Here is a 23540-nt window from a genome sequence, read left to right as displayed (position 1 = left end):
ACTTGACACATTGGAAAGAATTAACAAAAAAAACTGAGCAAACTAGAATGCTATTTGGCCCTAAACAGGGAGTACACGGTGGCAAAATACCTGACCACTGTGACTGACCCAAACTTAAGGAAAGCTTTGACTATGTACAGACTCAGTGAGCATAGCCTTGCTATTGAGAAAGGCCGCCGTAGGCAGACATGGCTCTCAAGAGAAGACAGGCTATGTGCACACTGCCCACAAAATGAGGTGGAAACTGAGCTGCACTTCCTAACCTCCTGCCCAATGTATGACCATATTAGAGAGACATATTTCCCTCAGATTACACAGATCCACAAAGAATTCGAAAACAAATCCAATTTTGATAAACTCCCATATCTACTGGGTGAAATTCCACAGTGTGCCATCACAGCAGCAAGATTTGTGACCTGTTGCCACAAGAAAAGGGCAACCAGTGAAGAACAAACACCATTGTAAATACAACCCATATTTATGTTTATTTATTTTAACTTGTGTGCTTTAACCATTTGTACATTGTTACAACACTGTATATATATAATATGACATTTGTAATGTCTTTATTGTTTTGAAACTTCTGTATGTGTAATGTTTACTGTTAATTTTTATTGTTTATTTCACTTTTGTATATTATCTACCTCACTTGCTTTGGCAATGTTAACACATGTTTCCCATGCCAATAAAGCCCCTTGAATTGAATTGAATTGACAGAGAGAGAGAGAGAGAGAGAGAGAGAGAGAGAGGGTGAGAGAGGGTGAGAGAGGGTGAGAGAGGGTGAGAGAGAGAGAGAGAGAGAGAGAGAGAGAGAGAGAGAGAGAGAGAGAGAGGAGAGAGAGAGAGAGAGAGAGAGAGAGAGAGAGAGAGAGAGAGAGAGAGAGAGAGAGAGAGAGATATAATGGACTAAAGTGTAATGTTTACTGTTAATTCGTTTTGTTTGTTTAACTTTTGTGAATTGTCTACCTCACTTGCTTTGGCAATGTTAACACATGTTTCCCATGCCAATAAAGCCCCTTGAATTGAATTGAATTGAATTGAGAGAGAGAGAGAGAGAGAGGGTGAGAGAGGCAGAGAGAGAGGGTGAGAGAGAGAGGGTGAGAGACAGAGAGAGAGAGAGAGAGAGAGAGGGTGAGAGAGGCAGAGAGAGAGGGTGAGAGAGAGAGGGTGAGAGACAGAGAGAGAGAGAGAGAGAGACAGAATAAAGTAGATTTAAAGTGCAAACTGTCATCACCCCTGTTTTAAAAGCTTAACCTTTGCATGAGATGACATCACCATCATGTTGTGTTACATTAGGGTCGTAAGAGTCTTAAGTGTGTGTGTGTGTGTGTGTGTGTGTGTGTGTGTGTGTGTGTGTGTGTGTGTGTGTGTGTGTGTGTGTGTGTGTGTGTGTGTGTGTGTGTGTGTGTGTGTGTGTGTGTGTGTGTGTGTGTGTGTAGCCAGGTCACCCGTGATACAAGTCAGTATTCAAGGTCCATCCATGTCTGAAATGAAAGCCGGCCACTAGGGGGCAACAGTGAGCGCTGTTACCTTCAGGTAGTGTCCGATTTGTGACCGACCGGCTCCATTCGGTCTTATGTAGCAACATTTTGAAAAGTTTTTTTTTTACACTGGATAAAAGCATAGACACAGAGCTACACAATGGTGTATCGAACACTACAGTTGGGAAAGTAATTCTGCTTTGAAAGTTGATCAACTTGTAACCTCACTTTTGAGAAAATGGCGCTTGAATGTTTTGGTACCTGCTGGAGAGCTCTTCTTTGTCTCCACCCATTCAGCATCGTTCACACCCTCTTAATCTTTAGCCCCACCCACCTCATTAAGGATTCAAATGTGAGGTCATGTAGGAAACACCCACAGAGATCAAGACTAAAGGCTGGTTTAAACTACGGGTTCCACACCCACAGAGATCAAGACTAAAGGCTGGTTTATACTACGGGTTCCACACCCACAGAGTTCAAGACTAAAGGCTGGTTTATACTACGGGTTCCACACCTACAGAGTTCAAGACTAAAGGCTGGTTTATACTACAGGTTCCACACCCACAGAGTTCAAGACTAAAGGCTGGTTTATACTACGGGTTCCACACCCACAGAGTTCAAGACTAAAGGCTGGTTTATACTACGGGTTCCACACCCACAGAGTTCAAGACTAAAGGCTGGTTTATACAACGGGTTCCACACCCACAGAGTTCAAGACTAAAGGCTGGTTTATACTACGGGTTCCACACCCACAGAGTTCAAGACTAAAGGCTGGTTTATACAACGGGTTCCACACCCACAGAGTTCAAGACTAAAGGCTGGTTTATACTACGGGTTCCACACCCACAGAGTTCAAGACTAAAGGCTGGTTTATACTACGGGTTCCACACCCACAGAGTTCAAGACTAAAGGCTGGTTTATACTACGGGTTCCACACCCACAGAGTTCAAGACTAAAGGCTGGTTTATACTACAGGTTCCACACCCACAGAGTTCAAGACTAAAGGCTGGTTTATACTACGGGTTCCACACCCACAGAGTTCAAGACTAAAGGCTGGTTTATACTACGGGTTCCACACCCACAGAGTTCAAGACTAAAGGCTGGTTTATACTACGGGTTCCACACCCACAGAGTTCAAGTCTAAAGGCTGGTTTATACTACGGGTTCCACACCCACAGAGTTCAAGACTAAAGGCTGGTTTATGCTACGGGTTCCTCACCCACAGAGTTCAAGACTAAAGGCTGGTTTATACTACGGGTTCCACACCCACAGAGTTCAAGACTAAAGGCTGGTTTATACTACGGGTTCCACACCCACAGAGTTCAAGACTAAAGGCTGGTTTATACTACGGGTTCCACACCCACAGAGTTCAAGACTAAAGGCTGGTTTATACTACGGGTTCCACACCCACAGAGTTCAACACTAAAGGCTGGTTTATACTACGGGTTCCACACCCACAGAGTTCAAGACTAAAGGCTGGTTTATACTACAGGTTCCACACCCACAGAGTTCAAGACTAAAGGCTGGTTTATACTATGGGTTCCACACCCACAGAGTTCAAGACTAAAGGCTGGTTTATACTACGGGTTCCTCAATTCAATCTGGAGTCAGAAGGTGGTCAGAGTGCACTCTGGGCCTTCAGATTGTTGTCAGATTGTCTGTTCGTAAATTCAGGCACAATTGGCCCAGCGTCATCTGGGTTAGGGGAGGGTTTGGCCCAGCGTCATCTGGGTTAGGGGAGGGTTTGGCCCAGCGTCATCTGGGTTAGGGGAGGGTTTGGCCCAGCGTCATCTGGGTTAGGGGAGGGTTTGGCCCAGCGTCATCTGGGTTAGGGGAGGGTTTGGCCCAGCGTCATCTGGGTTAGGGGAGGGTTTGGCCCAGCGTCCTCTGGGTTAGGGGAGGGTTTGGCCCAGCGTCATCTGGGTCAGGGGAGGGTTTGGCCCAGCGTCCTCTGGGTTAGGGGAGGGTTTGGCCCAGCGTCATCTGGGTTAGGGGAGGGTTTGGCCCACCGTCATCTGGGTCAGGGGAGGGTTTGGCCCAGCGTCATCTGGGTTAGGGGAGGGTTTGGCCCAGCGTCATCTGGGTCAGGGGAGGGTTTGGCCCAGCGGCATCTGGGTTAGGGGAGGGTTTGGCCCAGCGTCATCTGGGTTAGGGGAGGGTTTGGCCCAGCGTCATCTGGGTTAGGGAAGGGTTTGGCCGGGGTTGGCCGTTATTATATTATAATTATATATAATATTTTTGTTTTAAGCCAAACCTTAAACTGTACCATTCAGAGTTAATGCCTAACCTTAACCATTCAGAGTTAATGACTAACCTTAACCATTCAGAGTTAATGACTAACCTTAACCATTCAGAGTTAATGCCTAACCTTAACCATTCAGAGTTAGTGACTAACCTTAACCATTCAGAGTTAGTGACTAACCATAACCATTCAGAGTTAATGACTAACCTTAACCATTCAGAGTTAATGTCTAACCTTAACCATTCAGAGTTAATGACTAACCTTAACCATTCAGAGTTAATGACTAACCTTAACCATTCAGAGTTAATGACTAACCTTAACCATTCAGAGTTAATGCCTAACCTTAACCATTCAGAGTTAGTGACTAACCTTAACCATTCAGAGTTAATGACTAACCTTAACCATTCAGAGTTAATGACTAACCTTAACCATTCAGAGTTAATGCCTAACCTTAACCATTCAGAGTTAGTGACTAACCTTAACCATTCAGAGTTAGTGACTAACCTTAACCATTCAGAGTTAATGACTAACCTTAACCATTCAGAGTTAATGACTAACCTTAACCATTCAGAGTTAATGACTAACCTTAACCATTCAGAGTTAATGCCTAACCTTAACCATTCAGAGTTAGTGACTAACCTTAACCATTCAGAGTTAGTGACTAACCTTAACCATTCAGAGTTAATGACTAACCTTAACCATTCAGAGTTAATGACTAACCTTAACCATTCAGAGTTAATGTCTAACCTTAACCATTCAGAGTTAATGACTAACCTTAACCATTCAGAGTTAATGCCTAACCTTAACCCTAACCTTAACCATTCAGAGTTAATGACTAACCTTAACCATTCAGAGTTAATGCCTAACCTTAACCCTAACCTTAACCATTCAGAGTTAATGTCTAACCTTAACCATTCAGAGTTAATGCCTAACCTTAACCTTGAACACGTCAACATTTTATGTTGGGAACAACTTTTGAAATGTTGACGTTTGAGAAACACGGATGACGTGAGACTGTGAGCGCCAGTAGTATATGTGTGTATCAGGGTTTCCATTAGGAAAATGTGGTGCCGTACATTTGATCATCATTTGACAAATATACTGAACCCGTATGCATTGGGGTGCGTAACCTAATTAGGGCGTCCACCCACGGTTCTCAGAATGACAGAAATCACATTAAGATGATGGTCATTCATATTAACAGAACGTGCAAAGTCCAGGACGCAACGACGTGCGGTCCTTCTGAATTATGACGCGCACTTCGAACGTGTTAGAATAACTGTCTACGTGATGTACTTTTCCTTTCACAAACAAGACGAGTAACGAACAGCTAAATCACTAGCCTGTGTCAATCTACTATTCCCCATAGTAGAAAAGTGGACCTATTCTATTGGTCAGCTTGTAGAGAAAAGAAACAGCCTATTACAAATAGACTCTGGGACAGTTGTGGGACGATAGATCCCAAAATTCGCACAACCAGTAGATCTAGACTACAATGAAACATTTTTTTAAAGCAATTTGTCTGATGCGACAGATCAGAATGTTTAAAGTGTTGATCAACTATTATTTATTCACATTGTAAGAGCAGCAAGGCGCACACGGCAATAGGCTACGGACGAATGTTCATCCCATAATGCAATTAGCGGTCAAACAGCGCAGTCAAAAAAGCGCACCGCACGTGAAAAAATATGTAAATATCCATTAGAAACGTAGAAAGAGGAGAGATGTAATAGGCAACAACTAGCATGGGTTACTAATAAGGACTAGGATTGTGCCTTGGGCGACTGGACAATGAAAGGAAGTTGATATCAAATAATTGCCTCCACGGATATGGTCTGAAGCGAGTTAAGACATGCCTCATAATATGTAGTAAAAACGTTTCCCGCTTTGTAAACAGTAAAGTAGATGTTTTTGAAAATGCAACCTGCCTCCAGCTCCTCGCAAAGTGTTGTGTGACGCGCTGATGAAACCTGCCTTCCGGTTCCTATGTATTTCGCAATTTGCAAATATTAATAATATTAAAATGATGTAATTTGCATCTCTCAGATAGATTTTATATTTAAAGGTTCTGTGTCTGTACAGCGCCTTCCAAAAGTATTCATCCCCCTTGGCGTTTTTTCCCTATTTTGTTGCATTACAAATTGTAATTTAAATGGATTTTTATTTTTCATGTAATGGACAAACACAAAATCGTCCAAATTGGCGAAGTGAAATTTAAAAAATAACTTGTTTCAAAAAAATGCTAAATTTTTTAAAAAACGGAAAAGTGTTGCGTGCATATGTATTTACCCCCTTTGCTATGAAGCCCCTAAATAAGATCTGGTGCAACCAATTACGTTCATAAGTCACATAATTTGTTAAATAAAGTCCACCTGTGTGCAATCTGTATCACATGATCTCAGTATATATACACCTGTTCTGAAAAGGCCCCAGAGTCTGCAACACCACTAAGCAAGCGGCACCACCAAGCAAGCGGCACCATTAAGACCAAGGAGCTCTCCAAACAGGTCAGAGACAAAGTTGTGGAGAAGTACAGATCAGGGTTGGGTTATAAAAAAAATATCAGAAACTTTGAACATCCCACAGAGCACCATTTAATCTATTATTAAAACATGTAAATAATATGGCACCACAACAAACCTGCCAAGAGAGGGCAGCCCACCAAAACTCACGGACCAGGCAAGAGAGGGCAGCCCACCAAAACTCACGGACCAGGCAAGAGAGGGCAGCCCACCAAAACTCACGGACCAGGCAAGAGAGGGCAGCCCACCAAAACTCACGGACCAGGCAAGAGAGGGCAGCCCACCAAAACTCACGGACCAGGCAAGAGAGGGCAGCCCACCAAAACTCACGGACCAGGCAAGAGAGGGCAGCCCACCAAAACTCACGGACCAGGCAAGAGAGGGCAGCCCACCAAAACTCACGGACCAGGCAAGAGAGGGCAGCCCACCAAAACTCACGGGCCAGGCAAGAGAGGGCAGCCCACCAAAACTCACGGACCAGGCAAGAGAGGGCCGCCCACCAAAACTCACGGACCAGGCAAGAGAGGGCAGCCCACCAAAACTCACGGACCAGGCAAGAGAGGGCAGCCCACCAAAACTCACGGACCAGGCAAGGAGGGCAGCCCACCAAAACTCACGGACCAGGCAAGGAGGGCAGCCCACCAAAACTCACGGACCAGGCAAGAGAGGGCAGCCCACCAAAACTCACGGACCAGGCAAGAGAGGGCAGCCCACCAAAACTCACGGACCAGGCAAGAGAGGGCAGCCCACCAAAACTCACGGACCAGGCAAGGAGGGCAGCCCACCAAAACTCACGGACCAGGCAAGAGAGGGCAGCCCACCAAAACTCACGGACCAGGCAAGAGAGGGCAGCCCACCAAAACTCACGGACCAGGCAAGAGAGGGCAGCCCACCAAAACTCACGGACCAGGCAAGGAGGGCAGCCCACCAAAACTCACGGACCAGGCAAGAGAGGGCAGCCCACCAAAACTCACGGACCAGGCAAGAGAGGGCAGCCCACCAAAACTCACGGACCAGGCAAGAGAGGGCAGCCCACCAAAACTCACGGACCAGGCAAGGAGGGCAGCCCACCAAAACTCACGGACCAGGCAAGAGAGGGCAGCCCACCAAAACTCACGGACCAGGCAAGAGAGGGCAGCCCACCAAAACTCACGGACCAGGCAAGAGAGGGCAGCCCACCAAAACTCACGGACCAGGCAAGAGAGGGCAGCCCACCAAAACTCACGGACCAGGCAAGAGAGGGCAGCCCACCAAAACTCACGGACCAGGCAAGAGAGGGCCGCCCACCAAAACTCACGGACCAGGCAAGGAGGGCCGCCCACCAAAACTCACGGACCAGGCAAGAGAGGGCAGCCCACCAAAACTCACGGACCAGGCAAGAGAGCGCAGCCCACCAAAACTCACGGACCAGGCAAGAGAGGGCAGCCCACCAAAACTCAGACCAGGCAAGAGAGGGCAGCCCACCAAAACTCACGGACCAGGCAAGGAGGGCATTAATCAGAGAGGAAACAAGGAGACCAAAGATAACCCTGAAGGAGCTGCAAAGCTCCACAGCGGAGATTGGATTATCTGTCCATAGGACCACTTTAAACCGTACACTCCACAGAGCTGAGTGTACAGAAGAGTGTCTAGAAAAAATGAATTGCTTAAAGAAAAAAATAAGTAAATATGTTTGGTGTTCGCCAAAAGGCATGTGGGAGAATCCCCAAACATATGGAAGAAGGTACTCTTGTCAGATGAGACTAAAATGTAGCTTTTTGGCCATCAAGGAAAACGCTATGTCTGGTGCAAACCCAACACCGCTTATCACCCCGAGAACACCATCCCCACAGTGAAGCATGGTGGAGGCAGCATCATGCTGTGGAGATGTTTTTCATCATCAAGGACTGGGAAACTGGTCAGAATTGAAGGATTGATGGATGGCGCTAAATACAGGGAAATTATTGAGGAAAACCTGTTTCAGTCTTCCAGAGATTTGAGACTGAGACGGAGGTTCACCTTCCAGCAGGACAATGACCCTAAGAATACTGCTAAAGCAACACTCGAGTGGTTTAAGGGGAAACATTTAAATGTCTTGGAATGGCCTAGTCAAAGCCCAGACCTCAATCTAATTGAGAATCTGTGGTATGACTTAAAGATTGCTGTACGCCAGCGGAACCCATCCAACTTGAAGGAGCCGGAGCTGTTTTCCCTTGAAGAATGGGCATAAATCCCAGTGGCTAGATGTGCCAACCTTATAGAGACATACCCCAAGAGACTTGCAGCTGTAATTGCTGCAAAAGGTGGCTCTACAAAGTATTGACTTTAATGCACGCTCTAGTTTTCATTTTTTTTTGGTCTTATTTCTTGTTTGTTTCGCAATAAAAAATATTTTCGCATCTTCAAAGTGGTAGGCATGTGTAAATCAAATGATACAAACCCCCCCAAAAATCTAATTTTATTCCAGGTTGTAAGTTAATTAACAAAATCGGGAAAAATGCCAAGGGGGATGAATACACGCCACTGTATGCTGTACGCTTGTGATAAACAGAATACATAATGAATGTACTGTATACACGTGCCATTCCACTAAATTATGCAAAATTAACCATTTACTGCAGTGGGCTAAGAGTGACTCTTGGTAGTCTAAAACAAATCTACTTTGAAACAAAAGTATTATATGTTCCATATGTTCCAAGATGGCGTAGCAGTCGGACGTGTGTTTGTATTGTCCTGTATTGTCCTGTAGCGTGTAAATAGTAAATAGTCTTCGTATTTTTCGTATACATTTCGTATATATTTTAATTTCACTTTCCATCTAGGAACTGAATATACATTCCTACATTCCGCCTCACCCAATGTGGTACGGACCTGCTATTTTTTTTATACTTTAGAACCGTAACCCCAAGCAGAAGCTAGCCAGATAACTAGCTACTAGCTAGTAGTCAGTTAGCCACTGCTGCGGTCTTCACCCTCAACTCGGACACAGCCAGCTTCAATACCGGGCCAACACCTGCCAGTCTGCAAGCGCGATATCAACCGAGAGCATATAGGACTGCTTTTTCTCTACCACATCACCGGATTCCTGACGCAAGCTCTGGACAATTACACCGTATCATCACAGCTAGCTAGCTGCAACCGAGTGGCTACTACTGGCTAACACCTCTGTCCCGAAGCAAGCACCAGTTAGCCTTGAGCTAGCCTCGAGCTAGGCCCATCTGCCGGCTAGCTGCAAGCGCGATATCAACCCAGAGCATATAGGACTGCTTTCTCTCTACCACATCACCGGATTCCTGACGCAAGCTCTGGACAATTACACCGTATCATCACAGCTAGCTAGCTGCAACCGAGTGGCTACTACTGGCTAACACCACTGTCCCGAAGCAAGCACCAGTTAGCCTTGAGCTAGCCTCGAGCTAGGCCCATCTGCCGGCTAGCTGAAGAGCTAGCGCTAGCGCCACTGCGCCAGACCCCCTCCGTCTGAGCAGACCACCCCCCGGGCTACTAACTTTATACGCCGCGTGCTAGCTTAGTGGAGGCCTCCTCTGCTCCATCTACGGCTGCCCCCTGGACACTATGATCACTTGGCTACATAGCTGATGCATGCTTGACTGTCCATTAATTCACGGTACTCCATTCTGTTTATTTGTGTTTTACCTGTCGGCTCTGTGCTTTAACTCAGGATCTGTGTGTAGTTAATCCGACCCTCTCTGCCTAGTCGTCGCCATTTTTACCTGTTGTTGCTGTGTTAGACTAACACCCTGTTATTGCTGCTGTTATCTTACCTGTTGTTTTAGCTAGCTCTCCCAATCAAGACCTGCAATCACTTTATGCCTTACTGTATGTCTCTCTCAAATATCAATATGCCTTGCATACTGTTGTTCAGGCTAGTTTTCATTATCATTGTTTTGGTTTGCAATGGACCCTGTAGTTCCACTCTCCGTACCTCTGATACCCCCTTTGTCCCACCCCCCACACATGCGGTGACCTCACCCATTGAGACCAGCATGTCCAGAGATACAACCTCTCTTATCATCACCCAGTGCCTGGGCTTGCCTCCGCTGTACCCGCGCCCCTCCATACCCCTGTCTGCACATTATGCCCAGAATCTATTCTACCACGCCCATAAATCTGCTCCTTTTATTCTTTGTCCCCAACGCTCTAGGCGACCAGTTTTGATAGCCTTTAGCCGCACCCTCATCCTACTACTCCTCTGTTCCTCGGGTGATGTGGAGGTAAACCCAGGCCCTGCATGTCCCCAGTCACCCTCATTTGTTGACTTCTGCGATCGAAAAAGCCTTGGCCTCATGCATGTCAACATCAGAAGCCTCCTCCCTAAGTTTGCCTTACTCACCGCTTTAGCACACTCTGCCAATCCTGATGTCCTTGCCGTGTCCGAATCCTGGCTTAGGAAGGCCACCAAAAATTCTGAGATTTCCATACCCAACTATAACACTTTCTGTCAAGATAGAACTGCCAAAGGGGGAGGAGTTGCAATCTACTGCAGAGATAGCCTGCAAAGTTCTGTCATACTTTCCAGGTCTATGCCCAAACAGTTCGAACTTCTAATTTTAAAAATTAATCTCTCCAGAAATAAGTCTCTCACCGTTGCCGCCTGCTACCGACCCCCCTCAGCTCCCAGCTGTGCCCTGGACACCATCTGTGAATTGATCGCTCCCCATCTAGCTTCAGAGTTTGTTCTGTTAGGTGACCTAAACTGGGATATGCTTAACACCCCGGCAGTCCTACAATCCAAGCTTGATGCCCTCAATCTCACACAAATCATCAAGGAACCCACCAGGTACAACCCTAAATCCGTAAACATGGGCACCCTAATAGACATTATCCTGACCAACCTGCCCTCCAAATACACCTCTGCTGTCTTCAATCAAGATCTCAGCGATCACTGCCTCATTGCCTGTATCCGCCACGGGTCCGCGGTCAAACGACCACCCCTCATCACTGTCAAACGCTCCCTAAAACACTTCTGCGAGCAGGCCTTTCTAATCGACCTGGCCCGGGTACCCTGGAAGGATATTGACCTCATCCCGTCAGTTGATGATGCCTGGTCATTCTTTAAATGTTACTTCCTCACCATATTAGACAAGCATGCTCCGTTCAAAAAATGCAGAACCAAAAACAGATATAGCCCTTGGTTCACTCCTGACCTGACTGCCCTCGACCAGCACAAAAACATCCTGTGGCGAACTGCAATAGCATCGAAGAGCCCCCGCGATATGCAACTGTTCAGGGAAGTCAGGAACCAATACACGCAGTCAGTCAGGAAAGCAAAGGCCAGCTTTTTCAAGCAGAAATTCGCATCCTGTAGCTCTAACTCCAAAAAGTTCTGGGATACTGTAAAGTCCATGGAGAACAAGAGCACCTCCTCCCAGCTGCCCACTGCACTGAGGCTAGGTAACACGGTCACCACCGATAAATCCGTGATAATCGAAGACTTCAACAAGCATTTCTCAATGGCTGGCCATGCCTTCCTCCTGGCGACTCCAACCTTGGCCAACAGCCCCGCCCCCCCCGCTGCTACTCGCCCAAGCCTCCCCAGCTTCTCCTTTACCCAAATCCAGATAGCAGATGTTCTGAAAGAGCTGGAAAACCTGGACCCATACAAATCAGCTGGGCTTGACAATCTGGACCCCCTATTCCTGAAACTGTCCGCCGCCATTGTCGCACCCCCTATTACCAGCCTGTTCAACCTCTCCTTCGTATCATCTGAGATCCCCAAGGATTGGAAAGCTGCCGCGGTCATCCCCCTCTTCAAAGGGGGAGACACCCTGGACCCAAACTGTTACAGACCTATATCCATCCTGCCCTGCCTATCTAAGGTCTTCGAAAGCCAAGTCAACAAACAGATCACTGACCATCTCGAATCCCACCGTACCTTCTCCGCTGTGCAATCCGGTTTCCGAGCCGGTCACGGGTGCACCTCAGCCACGCTCAAGGTACTAAACGACATCATAACCGCCATCGATAAAAGACATTACTGTGCAGCCGTCTTCATCGACCTGGCCAAGGCTTTCGACTCTGTCAATCACCATATTCTTATCGGCAGACTCGGTAGCCTCGGTTTTTCTAATGACTGCCTTGCCTGGTTCACCAACTACTTTGCTGACAGAGTTCAGTGTGTCAAATCGGAGGGCATGTTGTCCGGTCCTCTGGCAGTCTCTATGGGGGTACCACAGGGTTCAATTCTCGGGCCGACTCTTTTCTCTGTATACATCAATGATGTTGCTCTTGCTGCGGGCGATTCCCTGATCCACCTCTACGCAGACGACACCATTCTATATACTTCCGGCCCTTCCTTGGACACTGTGCTATCTAACCTCCAAACGAGCTTCAATGCCATACAACACTCCTTCCGTGGCCTCCAACTGCTCTTAAACGCTAGTAAAACCAAATGCATGCTTTTCAACCGTTCGCTGCCTGCACCCGCACGCCCGACTAGCATCACCACCCTGGACGGTTCCGACCTAGAATATGTGGACATCTATAAGTACCTAGGTGTCTGGCTAGACTGCAAACTCTCCTTCCAGACTCATATCAAACATCTCCAATCCAAAATCAAATCAAGAATCGGCTTTCTATTCCGCAACAAAGCCTCCTTCACTCACGCCGCCAAACTTACCCTAGTAAAACTGACTATCCTACCGATCCTCGACTTCGGCGATGTCATCTACAAAATAGCTTCCAACACTCTACTCAGCAAACTGGACGCAGTTTATCACAGTGCCATTCGTTTTGTTACTAAAGCACCTTATACGACCCACCACTGCGACCTGTATGCCCTAGTCGGCTGGCCCTCGCTACATGTTCGTCGTCAGACCCACTGGCTCCAGGTCATCTACAAGGCTATGCTAGGTAAAGTGCCGCCTTATCTCAGTTCACTGGTCACGATGGCTACACCCACCCGCAGCACCCGCTCCAGCAGGTGTATCTCACTGATCATCCCTAAAGCTAAAACCTCATTTGGACGCCTTTCCTTCCAGTTCTCTGCTGCCTGCGACTGGAACGAATTGCAAAAATCTCTGAAGTTGGAGACTTTTATCTCCCTCAACAACTTTAAAAATCTGCTATCCGAGCAGCTAACCGATCGCTGCAGCTGTACATAGTCCATCTGTAAACTACCCACCCAATTTACCTACCTCACCCCCCATACTGCTTTTATTTATTTACTTTTCTGCTCTTTTGCACACCAGTATCTCTTCTTGCACATGTTCATCTGATGATTTATCACTCCAGTGTTAATCTGCTAAATTATAATTATTCGATTTATTGCCTACCTCATGCCTTTTGCACACATTGTATATAGATTCTCTTTTTTCTACCATGTTATTGACTTGTTTATTGTTTACTCCATGTGTAACTCTGTGTTGTCTGTTCACACTGCTATGCTTTATCTTGGCCAGGTCGCAGTTGCAAATGAGAACTTGTTCTCAACTAGCCTACCTGGTTAAATAAAGGTGAAATAAAAAAATAAAAATAAAAAATTCACCTCACACACATGGTTATGGGCTTAAACATAAGTAGACACCTGTACCATGTCAGATATAGAGTTGAAATGTATTACATTTAGTGTTTGCATCCCAATATTACACTTGATATACATTCCAAGTGTCCCCATACCGTACGCACTACCCTCTGTAGCGCCTTGCGGTCGGATGCCAAGCAGTTGCCATGGCGGCGCAGCTGTAGATCTTTTGGAGGATCCGAGGGCCCAAATCTGTTCGGTCTCCTGAGGGGGAAGAGGTGTTGTCGTGCCCTCTTCACCACTGTGTTGGTGTGTTTGGAACATGACAGGTACTTAGTGATGTGGACGACGAGGAACTTGAAGCTCTCGACCCGCTCCACTACAGCCCCGTCGATGTGAAAGGGGGGGGCGTGCTCGGCACTCCGTTTCCTGTAGTCCACGATCAACTCCTTTGTCTTGCCCACGATGAGGGAGAAGTTGTTGTCCTGACACCACTCTGCCAGGTCTCTGACCTCCTCCCTATAGGCTGCCTCATCGTCGTTGGTGATCAGGGAACACAGGAGGGGACTAAGCACGCACCCCTGAGTGGTGTGTGTGTTTGTGTGTGTCTTACATTAAGGGTGTAAGAGTCTTACGTAAGGGGCGTGGTATGTCAACCTTCAATAAATACAGCCAAGACATCCCTATGAATGTTTTATGATCCTCTTATGTCACGTCAGCGTAGATCTGCACTCCGCAAAAACACCTCCTGTGATTACGTGTTTGAGAGATGAGTGTGTGGGGCGAGGAGGGGCTTTATGTGTGTAACACAGAGAGAGGAAGACAGAGAGAGCAAGAGAGGAAGACAGAGGGCAAGAGAGGAAGAGAGAGAGAGAGAGAGAGAGAGAGATAGAGAGAGATAGTGAGAGAGAGAGATAGTGAGAGATAGTGAGAGCTAGTGAGAGAGATAGTGAGAGAGCTGGTGAAAGAGATAGTGAGAGAGGTAGTGAGAGAGATAGTGAGAGAGAGAAGGGAATAGAGGTAGTGAGAGAGAGAGAAGGGAATAGAGGTAGTGAGAGAGAGAGAAGGGAATAGAGGTAGTGAGAGAGAAGGGAATAGAGGTAGTGAGAGAGAGAAGGGAATAGAGGTAGTGAGAGAGAGAGAAGGGAATAGAGCTAGTGAGAGAGAAGGGAATAGATTTAGTGAGAGAGAAGGGAATAGATTTAGTGAGAGAGAAGGGAATAGAGGTAGTGAGAGAGAAGGGAATAGAGGTAGTGAGAGAGAAGGGAATAGATTTAGTGAGAAAGAAGGGAATAGAGGTAGTGATAGAGAAGGGAATAGAGGTAGTGAGAGAGAGGGGAATAGAGGTAGTGAGAGGGAAGGGAATAGAGGTAGTGAGAGAGAATGGAATAGAGGTAGTGAGAGAGAGAAGGGAATAGAGGTAGTGAGAGAGAAGGGAATAGAGGTAGTGAGAGAGAGAGGAATAGAGGGAGTGAGAGAGAGAGGAATAGAGGGAGTAAGAGAGAGAGGAATAGAAGTAGTGAGAGAGAAGGGAATAGAGGTAGTGAGAGAGAAGGGAATAGAGGTAGTGAGAGAGAAGGGAATAGAGGTAGTGAGAGAGAAGGGAATAGAGGTAGTGAGAGAGAAGGGAATAGAGGTAGTGAGAGAGAAGGGAATAGAGGTAGTGAGAGAGAAGGGAATAGAGGTAGAGAGAGAGAGAAGGGAATAGAGGGAATAGAGGTAGAGAGAGAGAAGGGAATAGAGGTAGTGAGAGAGAAGGGAATAGAGGTAGTGAGAGAGAAGGGAATAGAGGTAGTGAGAGAGAGGGGAATAGAGGTAGTGAGAGAGAAGGGAATAGAGGTAGTGAGAGAGAAGGGAATAGAGGTAGTGAGAGAGAAGGGAATAGAGGTAGTGAGAGAGAAGGGAATAGAGGTAGTGAGAGAGAAGGGAATAGAGGTAGAGAGAGAGAAGGGAATAGAGGTAGTGAGAGAGTAGGGAATAGAGGTAGTGAGAGAGAAGGGAATAGAGGTAGTGAGAGAGAAGGGAATAGAGGTAGTGAGAGAGAAGGGAATAGAGGTAGTGAGAGAGAGAAGGGAATAGAGGTAGTGAGAGAGAAGGGAATAGAGGGAATAGAGGTAGTGAGAGAGCAGGGAATAGAGGTAGTGAGAGAGAAGGGAATAGAGGTAGAGAGAGAGAAGGGAATAGAGGTAGTGAGAGAGAGAGAAGGGAATAGAGGTAGTGAGAGACAAGGGAATAGAGGTAGTGAGAGAGAACCATCTGTTGTTGTGTCTGAGTGTCTGAGATGTTGATGTTGTCGCTGTGTAATTTACTGCTGTGTTGTGTTGGGTTGTGTTCCTCCCACCCTCACACACACACACAAACACACACACATTACCAGTCCATTGTTACAGCAGGGTTTGTTTGGGCTCAGACCTGTCAAACCATGGCCTTGTAATGAACTCACTCTGAACAATGATAACACACACACACACACACACACACACACACACACACACACACACACACACACACACACACACACACACACACACACACACACACACACACACACACACACACACACACACACACACACACACACACACACACACACACAGGAAGGGACAGCGGTAAGCGAGCTCTGCTGCCACGTGTGATGGATGGTGACATTCCATGGAGAATCTAGCAGGACGGAGGGCAGTCTGATCACTACAAATAGACTTCGATTTTTTGGGGGACGATTTGAAAAGGTCCTGAGAACATCGACTACGTACCATTAAAAACCCCATGATGCTCGGAGGCGAGGCGCGCTGCTCGGACCACTGTCACAGCAGTTTACAATGCTCTAACAATGCTCTAACAAGCTAACAAGCACCCTAACCCCTCCACTCCTTCTGGGTTACACCCTAACCCCTCCACCCCTTCTGGGTTACACCCTAACCCCCCCTTCTGGGTTACACCCTAACCCCTCCACTCCTTCTGGGTTACACCCTAACCCCTCCACTCCTTCTGGGTTACACCCTAACCCAGAAGGGGTGGAGGGGTTAGGGTGTAACCCAGAAGGAGTGGAGGGGTTAGGGTGTAACCCAGAAGGAGGGGAGGGGTTAGGGTGTAACCCAGAAGGAGGGGAGGGGTTAGGGTGTAACCCAGAAGGAGTGGAGGGGTTAGGGTATAACCCAGAAGGAGTGGAGGGGTTAGGGTGTAACCCAGAAGGAGGGGTTAGGGTGTAACCCAGAAGGAGGGGAGGGGTTAGGGTGTAACCCAGAAGGAGGGGTTAGGGTGTAACCCAGAAGGAGGGGTTAGGGTGTAACCCAGAAGGAGGGGAGGGGTTAGGGTGTAACCCAGAAGGAGGGGAGGGGTTAGGGTGTAACCCAGAAGGAGGGGAGGGGTTAGGGTGTAACCCAGAAGGAGTGGAGGGGTTAGGGTGTAACCCAGAAGGAGGGGTTAGGGTGTAACCCAGAAGGAGGGGAGGGGTTATGGTGTAACCCAGAAGGAGGGGTTAGGGTGTAACCCAGAAGGAGGGGAGGGGTTAGGGTGTAACCCAGAATGAGGGGTTAGGGTGTAACCCAGAAGGAGGGGTTAGGGTGTAACCCAGAAGGAGGGGAGGGGTTAGGGTGTAACCCAGAAGGAGGGGAGGGGTTAGGGTGTAACCCAGAAGGAGTGGAGGGGTTAGGGTGTAACCCAGAAGGAGGGGAGGGGTTAGGGTGTAACCCAGAAGGAGGGGAGGGGTTAGGGTGTAACCCAGAAGGAGGGGTTAGGGTGTAACCCAGAAGGAGGGGAGGGGTTATGGTGTAACCCAGAAGGAGGGGTTAGGGTGTAACCCAGAAGGAGGGGAGGGGTTAGGGTGTAACCCAGAAGGAGTGGAGGGGTTAGGGTGTAACCCAGAAGGAGGGGAGGGGTTAGGGTGTAACCCAGAAGGAGGGGAGGGGTTAGGGTGTAACCCAGAAGGAGGGGAGGGGTTAGGGTGTAACCCAGAAGGAGTGGAGGGGTTATGGTGTAACCCAGAAGGAGTGGAGGGGTTAGGGTGTAACCCTGAAGGAGGGGTTAGGGTGTAACCCAGAAGGAGGGGTTAGGGTATAACCCAGAAGGAGTGGAGGGGTTAGGGTGTAACCCAGAAGGAGGGGTTAGGGTGTAACCCAGAAGGAGGGGTTAGGGTATAACCCAGAAGGAGGGGAGGGGTGTAACCCAGAAGGAGGGGTTAGGGTGTAACCCAGAAGGAGGGGAGGGGTTAGGGTGTAACCCAGAAGGAGGGGTTAGGGTGTAACCCAGAAGGAGTGGAGGGGTTAGGGTGTAACCCAGAAGGAGTGGAGGGGTTAGGGTGTAACCCAGAAGGAGGGGTTAGGGTGTAACCCAGAAGGAGGGGTTAGGGTGTAACCCAGAAGGAGTGGAGGGGTTAGGGTGTAACCCAGAAGTAGGGGTTAGGGTGTAACCCAGAAGGAGTGGAGGGGTTAGGGTGTAACCCAGAAGGAGGGGTTAGGGTGTAACCCAGAAGGAGGGGTTAGGGTGTAACCCAGAAGGAGTGGAGGGGTTAGGGTGTAACCCAGAAGGAGGGGAGGGGTTAGGGTGTAACCCAGAAGGAGGGGAGGGGTTAGGGTGTAACCCAGAAGATACCAATGACAGAATGTTCATTTCATAACCAGCGTTGAATAGTTTCATTAAATTTTGAAAGCCTTTCCCCCCCCCCCCCAAAAAAACCATGTAGTATGTTCCCATCTTACCAGTTACACCCCACTACAACTGTCTGTATCTAGTCCATTGGTTCCTCCACACCAACAAGGACGAGTACATTCCCTTCTTTCTCTAACTCATGTATCTCTCTCTCTCCTTCTCTCTCTCCGTCTCTGTCTCCTTCTCTCTCTCCGTCTCTCTGTTCAGACTTCCTTCTTCTCTTGTTTCTCTAACTCATGTATCTCTCTCTCTCCTTCTCTCTCTCCTTCTCTGTCTCCTTCTCTCTCTCCGTCTCTCTGTTCAGACTTCCTTCTTCTCTTGTTTCTCTAACTCATGTATCTCTCTCTCGTTCTCTCTCTCCATCTCTCTGTTCAGACTTCCTTCTTACTCCACTACAACAGTTCCTTCTTCTCTTCTTTCTCTAACTCATGTATCTCTCTCTCTCGTTCTCTCTCTCCTTCTCTCTGTTCAGACTTCCTTCTTACTCCACTACAACAGTTCCTTCTTCTCTTGTTTCTCTAATTGGATCATCTCTCTCTCTCTCTATCATCTCTGTCTTTCTCTCCATCCAGACTTCATTCCTCCAGTCGTCCACGGACCTCCCAAAGACCCCTCCTCCTCTTCCTCCACCAGTCGGACCACGACCACCCGGTCTCCTCCCTACTTTACCACGGCGCGACCCCTCCTCACCACCTTCCCCGGTCAACGCTCCCGGACAACCACAACTGTGCGGAACCCCGCCGGTGGTGCCGTGGTCGTCCCCGGCGATAACCAGATCCCAGAGATCGTTAACCCCGGTAACGGCCAATTACGGAAATGAACACATTCTGTTCCAATGTGTTATCGTATAATTATTGTATAACCAAACCCCGTTTTTTAACATGTACGTTTCCGGTAGGTAACGGACGGTTGGTTCCAGCCATGGGTGTTCCCCCTCTGCCTCCCCAGCCCCCGGTCATACCCCCCCAGGACCACTGCTCCCCCAGGCTGACAGCTGAAGTGTCCTGGCTCAGAACCCAGCAGGGACAGATGGCCAAGCAGCCCTGTCCTGTAGGGACACTAGGTAACTACAGCCCTGTAACTACAGCCCTGTCCTGTAGGGACACTAGGTAACTACAGCCCTGTCCTGTAGGGACACTAGGTAACTACAGCCCTGTCCTGTAGGGACACTAGGTAACTACAGCCCTGTCCTGTAGGGACACTAGGTAACTACAGCCCTGTCCTGTAGGGACACTAGGTAACTACAGCCCTGTCCTGTAGAGACACTAGGTAACTACAGCCCTGTCCTGTAGGGACACTGGGTAACTACAGCCCTGTCCTGTAGGGACACTAGGTAACTACAGCCCTGTCCTGTAGGGACACTAGGTAACTACAGCCCTGTAACTACAGCCCTGTGCTGTAGAGACACTAGGTAACTACAGCCCTGTCCTGTAGGGACACTAGGTAACTACAGCCCTGTCCTGTAGGGACACTAGGTAACTACAACCCTGTCCTTTAGGGACACTAGGTAACTACAGCCCTGTCCTGTAGGGACACTAGGTAACTACAGCCCTGTCCTGTAGGGACACTAGGTAACTACAGCCCTGTCCTGCAGAGACACTAGGTAACTACAGCCCTGTCCTGTAGGGACACTAGGTAACTACAGCCCTGTCCTGTAGGGACACTAGGTAACTACAGCCCTGTCCTGTAGAGACACTAGGTAACTACAGCCCTGTCCTGTAGAGACACTAGGTAACTACAACCCTGTCCTGTAGGGACACTAGGTAACTACAGCCCTGTCCTGTAGAGACACTAGGTAACTACAGCCCTGTCCTGTAGGGACACTAGGTAACTACAGCCCTGTCCTGTAGGGACACTAGGTAACTACAGCCCTGTCCTGTAGGGACACTAGGTAACTACAGCCGTGTCCTGTAGGGACACTAGGTAACTACAGCCATGTCCTGTAGGGACACTAGGTAACTACAGCCCTGTCCTGTAGGGACACTAGGTAACTACAGCCCTGTCCTGTAGGGACACTAGGTAACTACAGCCCTGTCCTGTAGGGACACTAGGTAAACTACAGCCCTGTCCTGTAGGGACACTAGGTAACTACAGCCCTGTTCTGTAGGGACACTAGGTAACTACAGCCCTGTCCTCTAGGGACACTAGGTAACTACAGCCCTGTCCTGTAGGGACACTAGGTAACTACAGCCCTGTCCTGTAGGGACACTAGGTAACTACAGCCCTGTCCTGTAGGGACACTAGGTAACTACAGCCCTGTCCTGTAGGGACACTAGGTAACTACAGCCCTGTCCTGTAGGGACACTAGGTAACTACAGCCCTGTCCTGTAGAGACACTAGGTAAACTACAGCCCTGTCCTGTAGGGACACTAGGTAAACTACAGCCCTGTCCTGTAGGGACACTAGGTAACTACAGCCCTGTCCTGTAGGGACACTAGGTAACTACAGCCCTGTCCTGTAGGGACACTAGGTAACTACAGCCCTGTCCTGTAGGGACACTAGGTAACTACAGCCCTGTCCTGTAGAGACACTAGGTAACTACAGCCCTGTCCTGTAGGGACACTAGGTCAACTACAGCCCTGTCATGTAGGGACACTAGGTAACTACAGCCCTGTCCTGTAGGGACACTAGGTAACTACAGCCCTGTCCTGTAGGGACACTAGGTAACTATAGCCCTGTCCTGTAGGGACACTAGGTAACTACAGCCCTGTCCTGAAGGGACACTAGGTAACTACAGCCCTGTCCTTTAGGGACACTAGGTAACTACAGCCCTGTCCTGTAGGGACACTAGGTAACTACAGCCCTCTCCTGTAGGGACACTAGGTAACTACAGCCCTGTCCTGTAGGGACACTAGGTAACTACAGCCCTGTCCTGTAGGGACACTAGGTAACTACAGCCCTGTCCTGTAGGGACACTAGGTAACTACAGCCCTGTCCTGTAGAGACACTAGGTAACTACAGCCCTGTCCTGTAGGGACACTAGGTAACTACAGCCCTGTCCTGTAGGGACACTAGGTAACTACAGCCCTGTCCTGTAGGGACACTAGGTAACTACAGCCCTGTCCTGTAGGGACACTAGGTAACTACAGCCCTGTCCTTTAGGGACACTAGGTAACTACAGCCCTGTCCTGTAGGGACACTAGGTAACTACAGCCCTGTCCTGTAGGGACACTAAGTAACTACAGCCCTGTCCTGTAGGGACACTAGGTAACTACAGCCCTGCCCTGTAGGGACACTAGGTAACTACAGCCCTGTCCTTTAGGGACACTAGGTAACTACAGCCCTGTAACTACAGCCCTGTCCTGTAGGGACACTAGGTAACTACAGCCCTGTCCTGTAGGGACACTAGGTAACTACAGCCCTGTCCTGTAGGGACACTAGGTAACTACAGCCCTGTCCTTTAGAGACACTAGGTAACTACAGCCCTGTCCTGAAGGGACACTAGGTAACTACAGCCCTGTCCTGTAGGGACACTAGGTAACTACAGCCCAGTCAAGTATACATATATTATAGTACAAGTATACATTTATTATAGTAATTATAGTAATTATATCTACAGATATACAGTAGTTACTACAGTCAGATATAATACATGTAGTATATTATAGTAATTACATATTTTTGTATATATTTTTTAATATTTGACCTTTATTTAACTAGGCAAGTCATCTCTAACCACTAGGCTACCTGCCTCCCCAACATCTACAGATATACAGTAGTTACTACAGAGAGGCACTAGATGAGACCAGCAGAATCAAGAATTGGGTTCAGGATTAAGGTGGGGGGGTTCAAGTGCTTGTTTTAAGGTAGTTGGGATCAGGGTTAGGGTCGAGGTGTTTAAGTCCCTGTAAAAAGGTAGTTGGGATCAGGGTTAGGGTGTTTAAGTCCCTGTAAAAAGGTAGTTGGGATCAGGGTTAGGGTGTTTAAGTCCCTGTAAAAAGGTAGTTGGGATCAGGGTTAGGGTCGGGGTGTTTAAGTCCCTGTAAAAAGGTAGTTGGGATCAGGGTTAGGGTTGGGGTGTTTAAGTCCCTGTAAAAAGGTAGTTGGGATCAGGGTTAGGGTCGGGATGTTTAAGTCCCTGTAAAAAGGTAGTTGGGATCAGGGTTGGGGTGTTTAAGTCCCTGTAAAAAGGTAGTTGGGATCAGGGTTAGGGTTGGGGTGTTTAAGATAGTTGGGATCAGGGTTAGGGTTGGGGTGTTTAAGGTAGTTGGGATCAGGGTTAGGGTTGGGGTGTTTAAGGTAGTTGGGATCAGGGTTAGGGTTGGGGTGTTTAAGGTAGTTGGGATCAGGGTTAGGGTCGGGGTGTTTAAGTCCCTGTAAAAAGGTAGTTGGGATCAGGGTTGGGGTGTTTAAGTCCCTGTAAAAGGTAGTTGGGATCAGGGTTAGGGTTGGGGTGTTTAAGTCCCTGTAAAAGGTAGTTGGGATCAGGGTTGGGGTGTTTAAGTCCCTGTAAAAAGGTAGTTGGGATCAGGGTTAGGGTTGGGGTGTTTAAGGTAGTTGGGATCAGGTTTAGGATTGGGGTGTTTAAGATAGTTGGGATCAGGGTTAGGGTTGGGGTGTTTAAGGTAGTTGGGATCAGGGTTAGGGTTGGGGTTGTCCTAGAAAATAAGGAGAATTCCACACTCACTGGAAATAGTCTTTAGAAGTTCAAGTAATTTCCATCAGTAAATACTATTTCCACCCAGTACAGGTTTTTCATGCTCTCGACAGCAGACAACACGTGTTTGACTGTCACTACACACAGAGCTTCTGTTATTTAAACAATGAAACAAGTAGGTTTCTGTCTGCGCTTGTCTTTTCTTTACAGCGTGGGTTGTTCTCTATTAGAGCCTGGCTTTAAATTATGTTAGAGCCTGGCTTTAAATTATGTTAGAGCCTGGCTTTAAATTATGTTAGAGCCTGGCTTTAAATTATGTTAGAGCCTGGCTTTAAATTATGTTAGAGCCTGGCTTTAAATTATGTTAGAGCGTGGGTTGTTCTCTGTTAGAGCCTGGCTTTAAATTATGTTAGAGCCTGGCTTTAAATTATGTTAGAGCGTGGGTTGTTCTCTGTTAGAGCCTGGCTTTAAATTATGTTAGAGCCTGGCTTTAAATTATGTTAGAGCCTGGCTTTAAATTATGTTAGAGCCTGGCTTTAAATTATGTTAGAGCGTGGGCTGTTCTCTGTTAGAGCCTGGCTTTAAATTA

At 47.9% G+C, this 23540-nt stretch overlaps 1 protein-coding gene across 7 annotated transcripts in view; it reads left to right on the top strand.

Moving 5' to 3' along the window:
* The window catches only part of LOC129842060 (adhesion G protein-coupled receptor L3-like), a 362294-nt gene that overhangs the window by 217971 nt on the left and 120783 nt on the right, over positions 1-23540 (top strand). For all 7 annotated transcript variants that reach the window (XM_055910441.1, XM_055910442.1, XM_055910440.1 and 4 more), the window contains 2 exons: positions 18927-19151; positions 19253-19417. In XM_055910441.1, coding sequence (XP_055766416.1) covers positions 18927-19151; positions 19253-19417 — 390 coding nt within the window. The remainder of the gene's footprint in view (positions 1-18926; positions 19152-19252; positions 19418-23540) is intronic.

This window comes from Salvelinus fontinalis, unplaced genomic scaffold (assembly GCF_029448725.1).
Source record: "Salvelinus fontinalis isolate EN_2023a unplaced genomic scaffold, ASM2944872v1 scaffold_0010, whole genome shotgun sequence".
NCBI classification, from domain to species: Eukaryota; Metazoa; Chordata; class Actinopteri; order Salmoniformes; family Salmonidae; genus Salvelinus; species Salvelinus fontinalis.
Note: the sequence above shows the minus strand (reverse complement) of the source record. Positions and strands in the feature narration are given on the sequence as shown.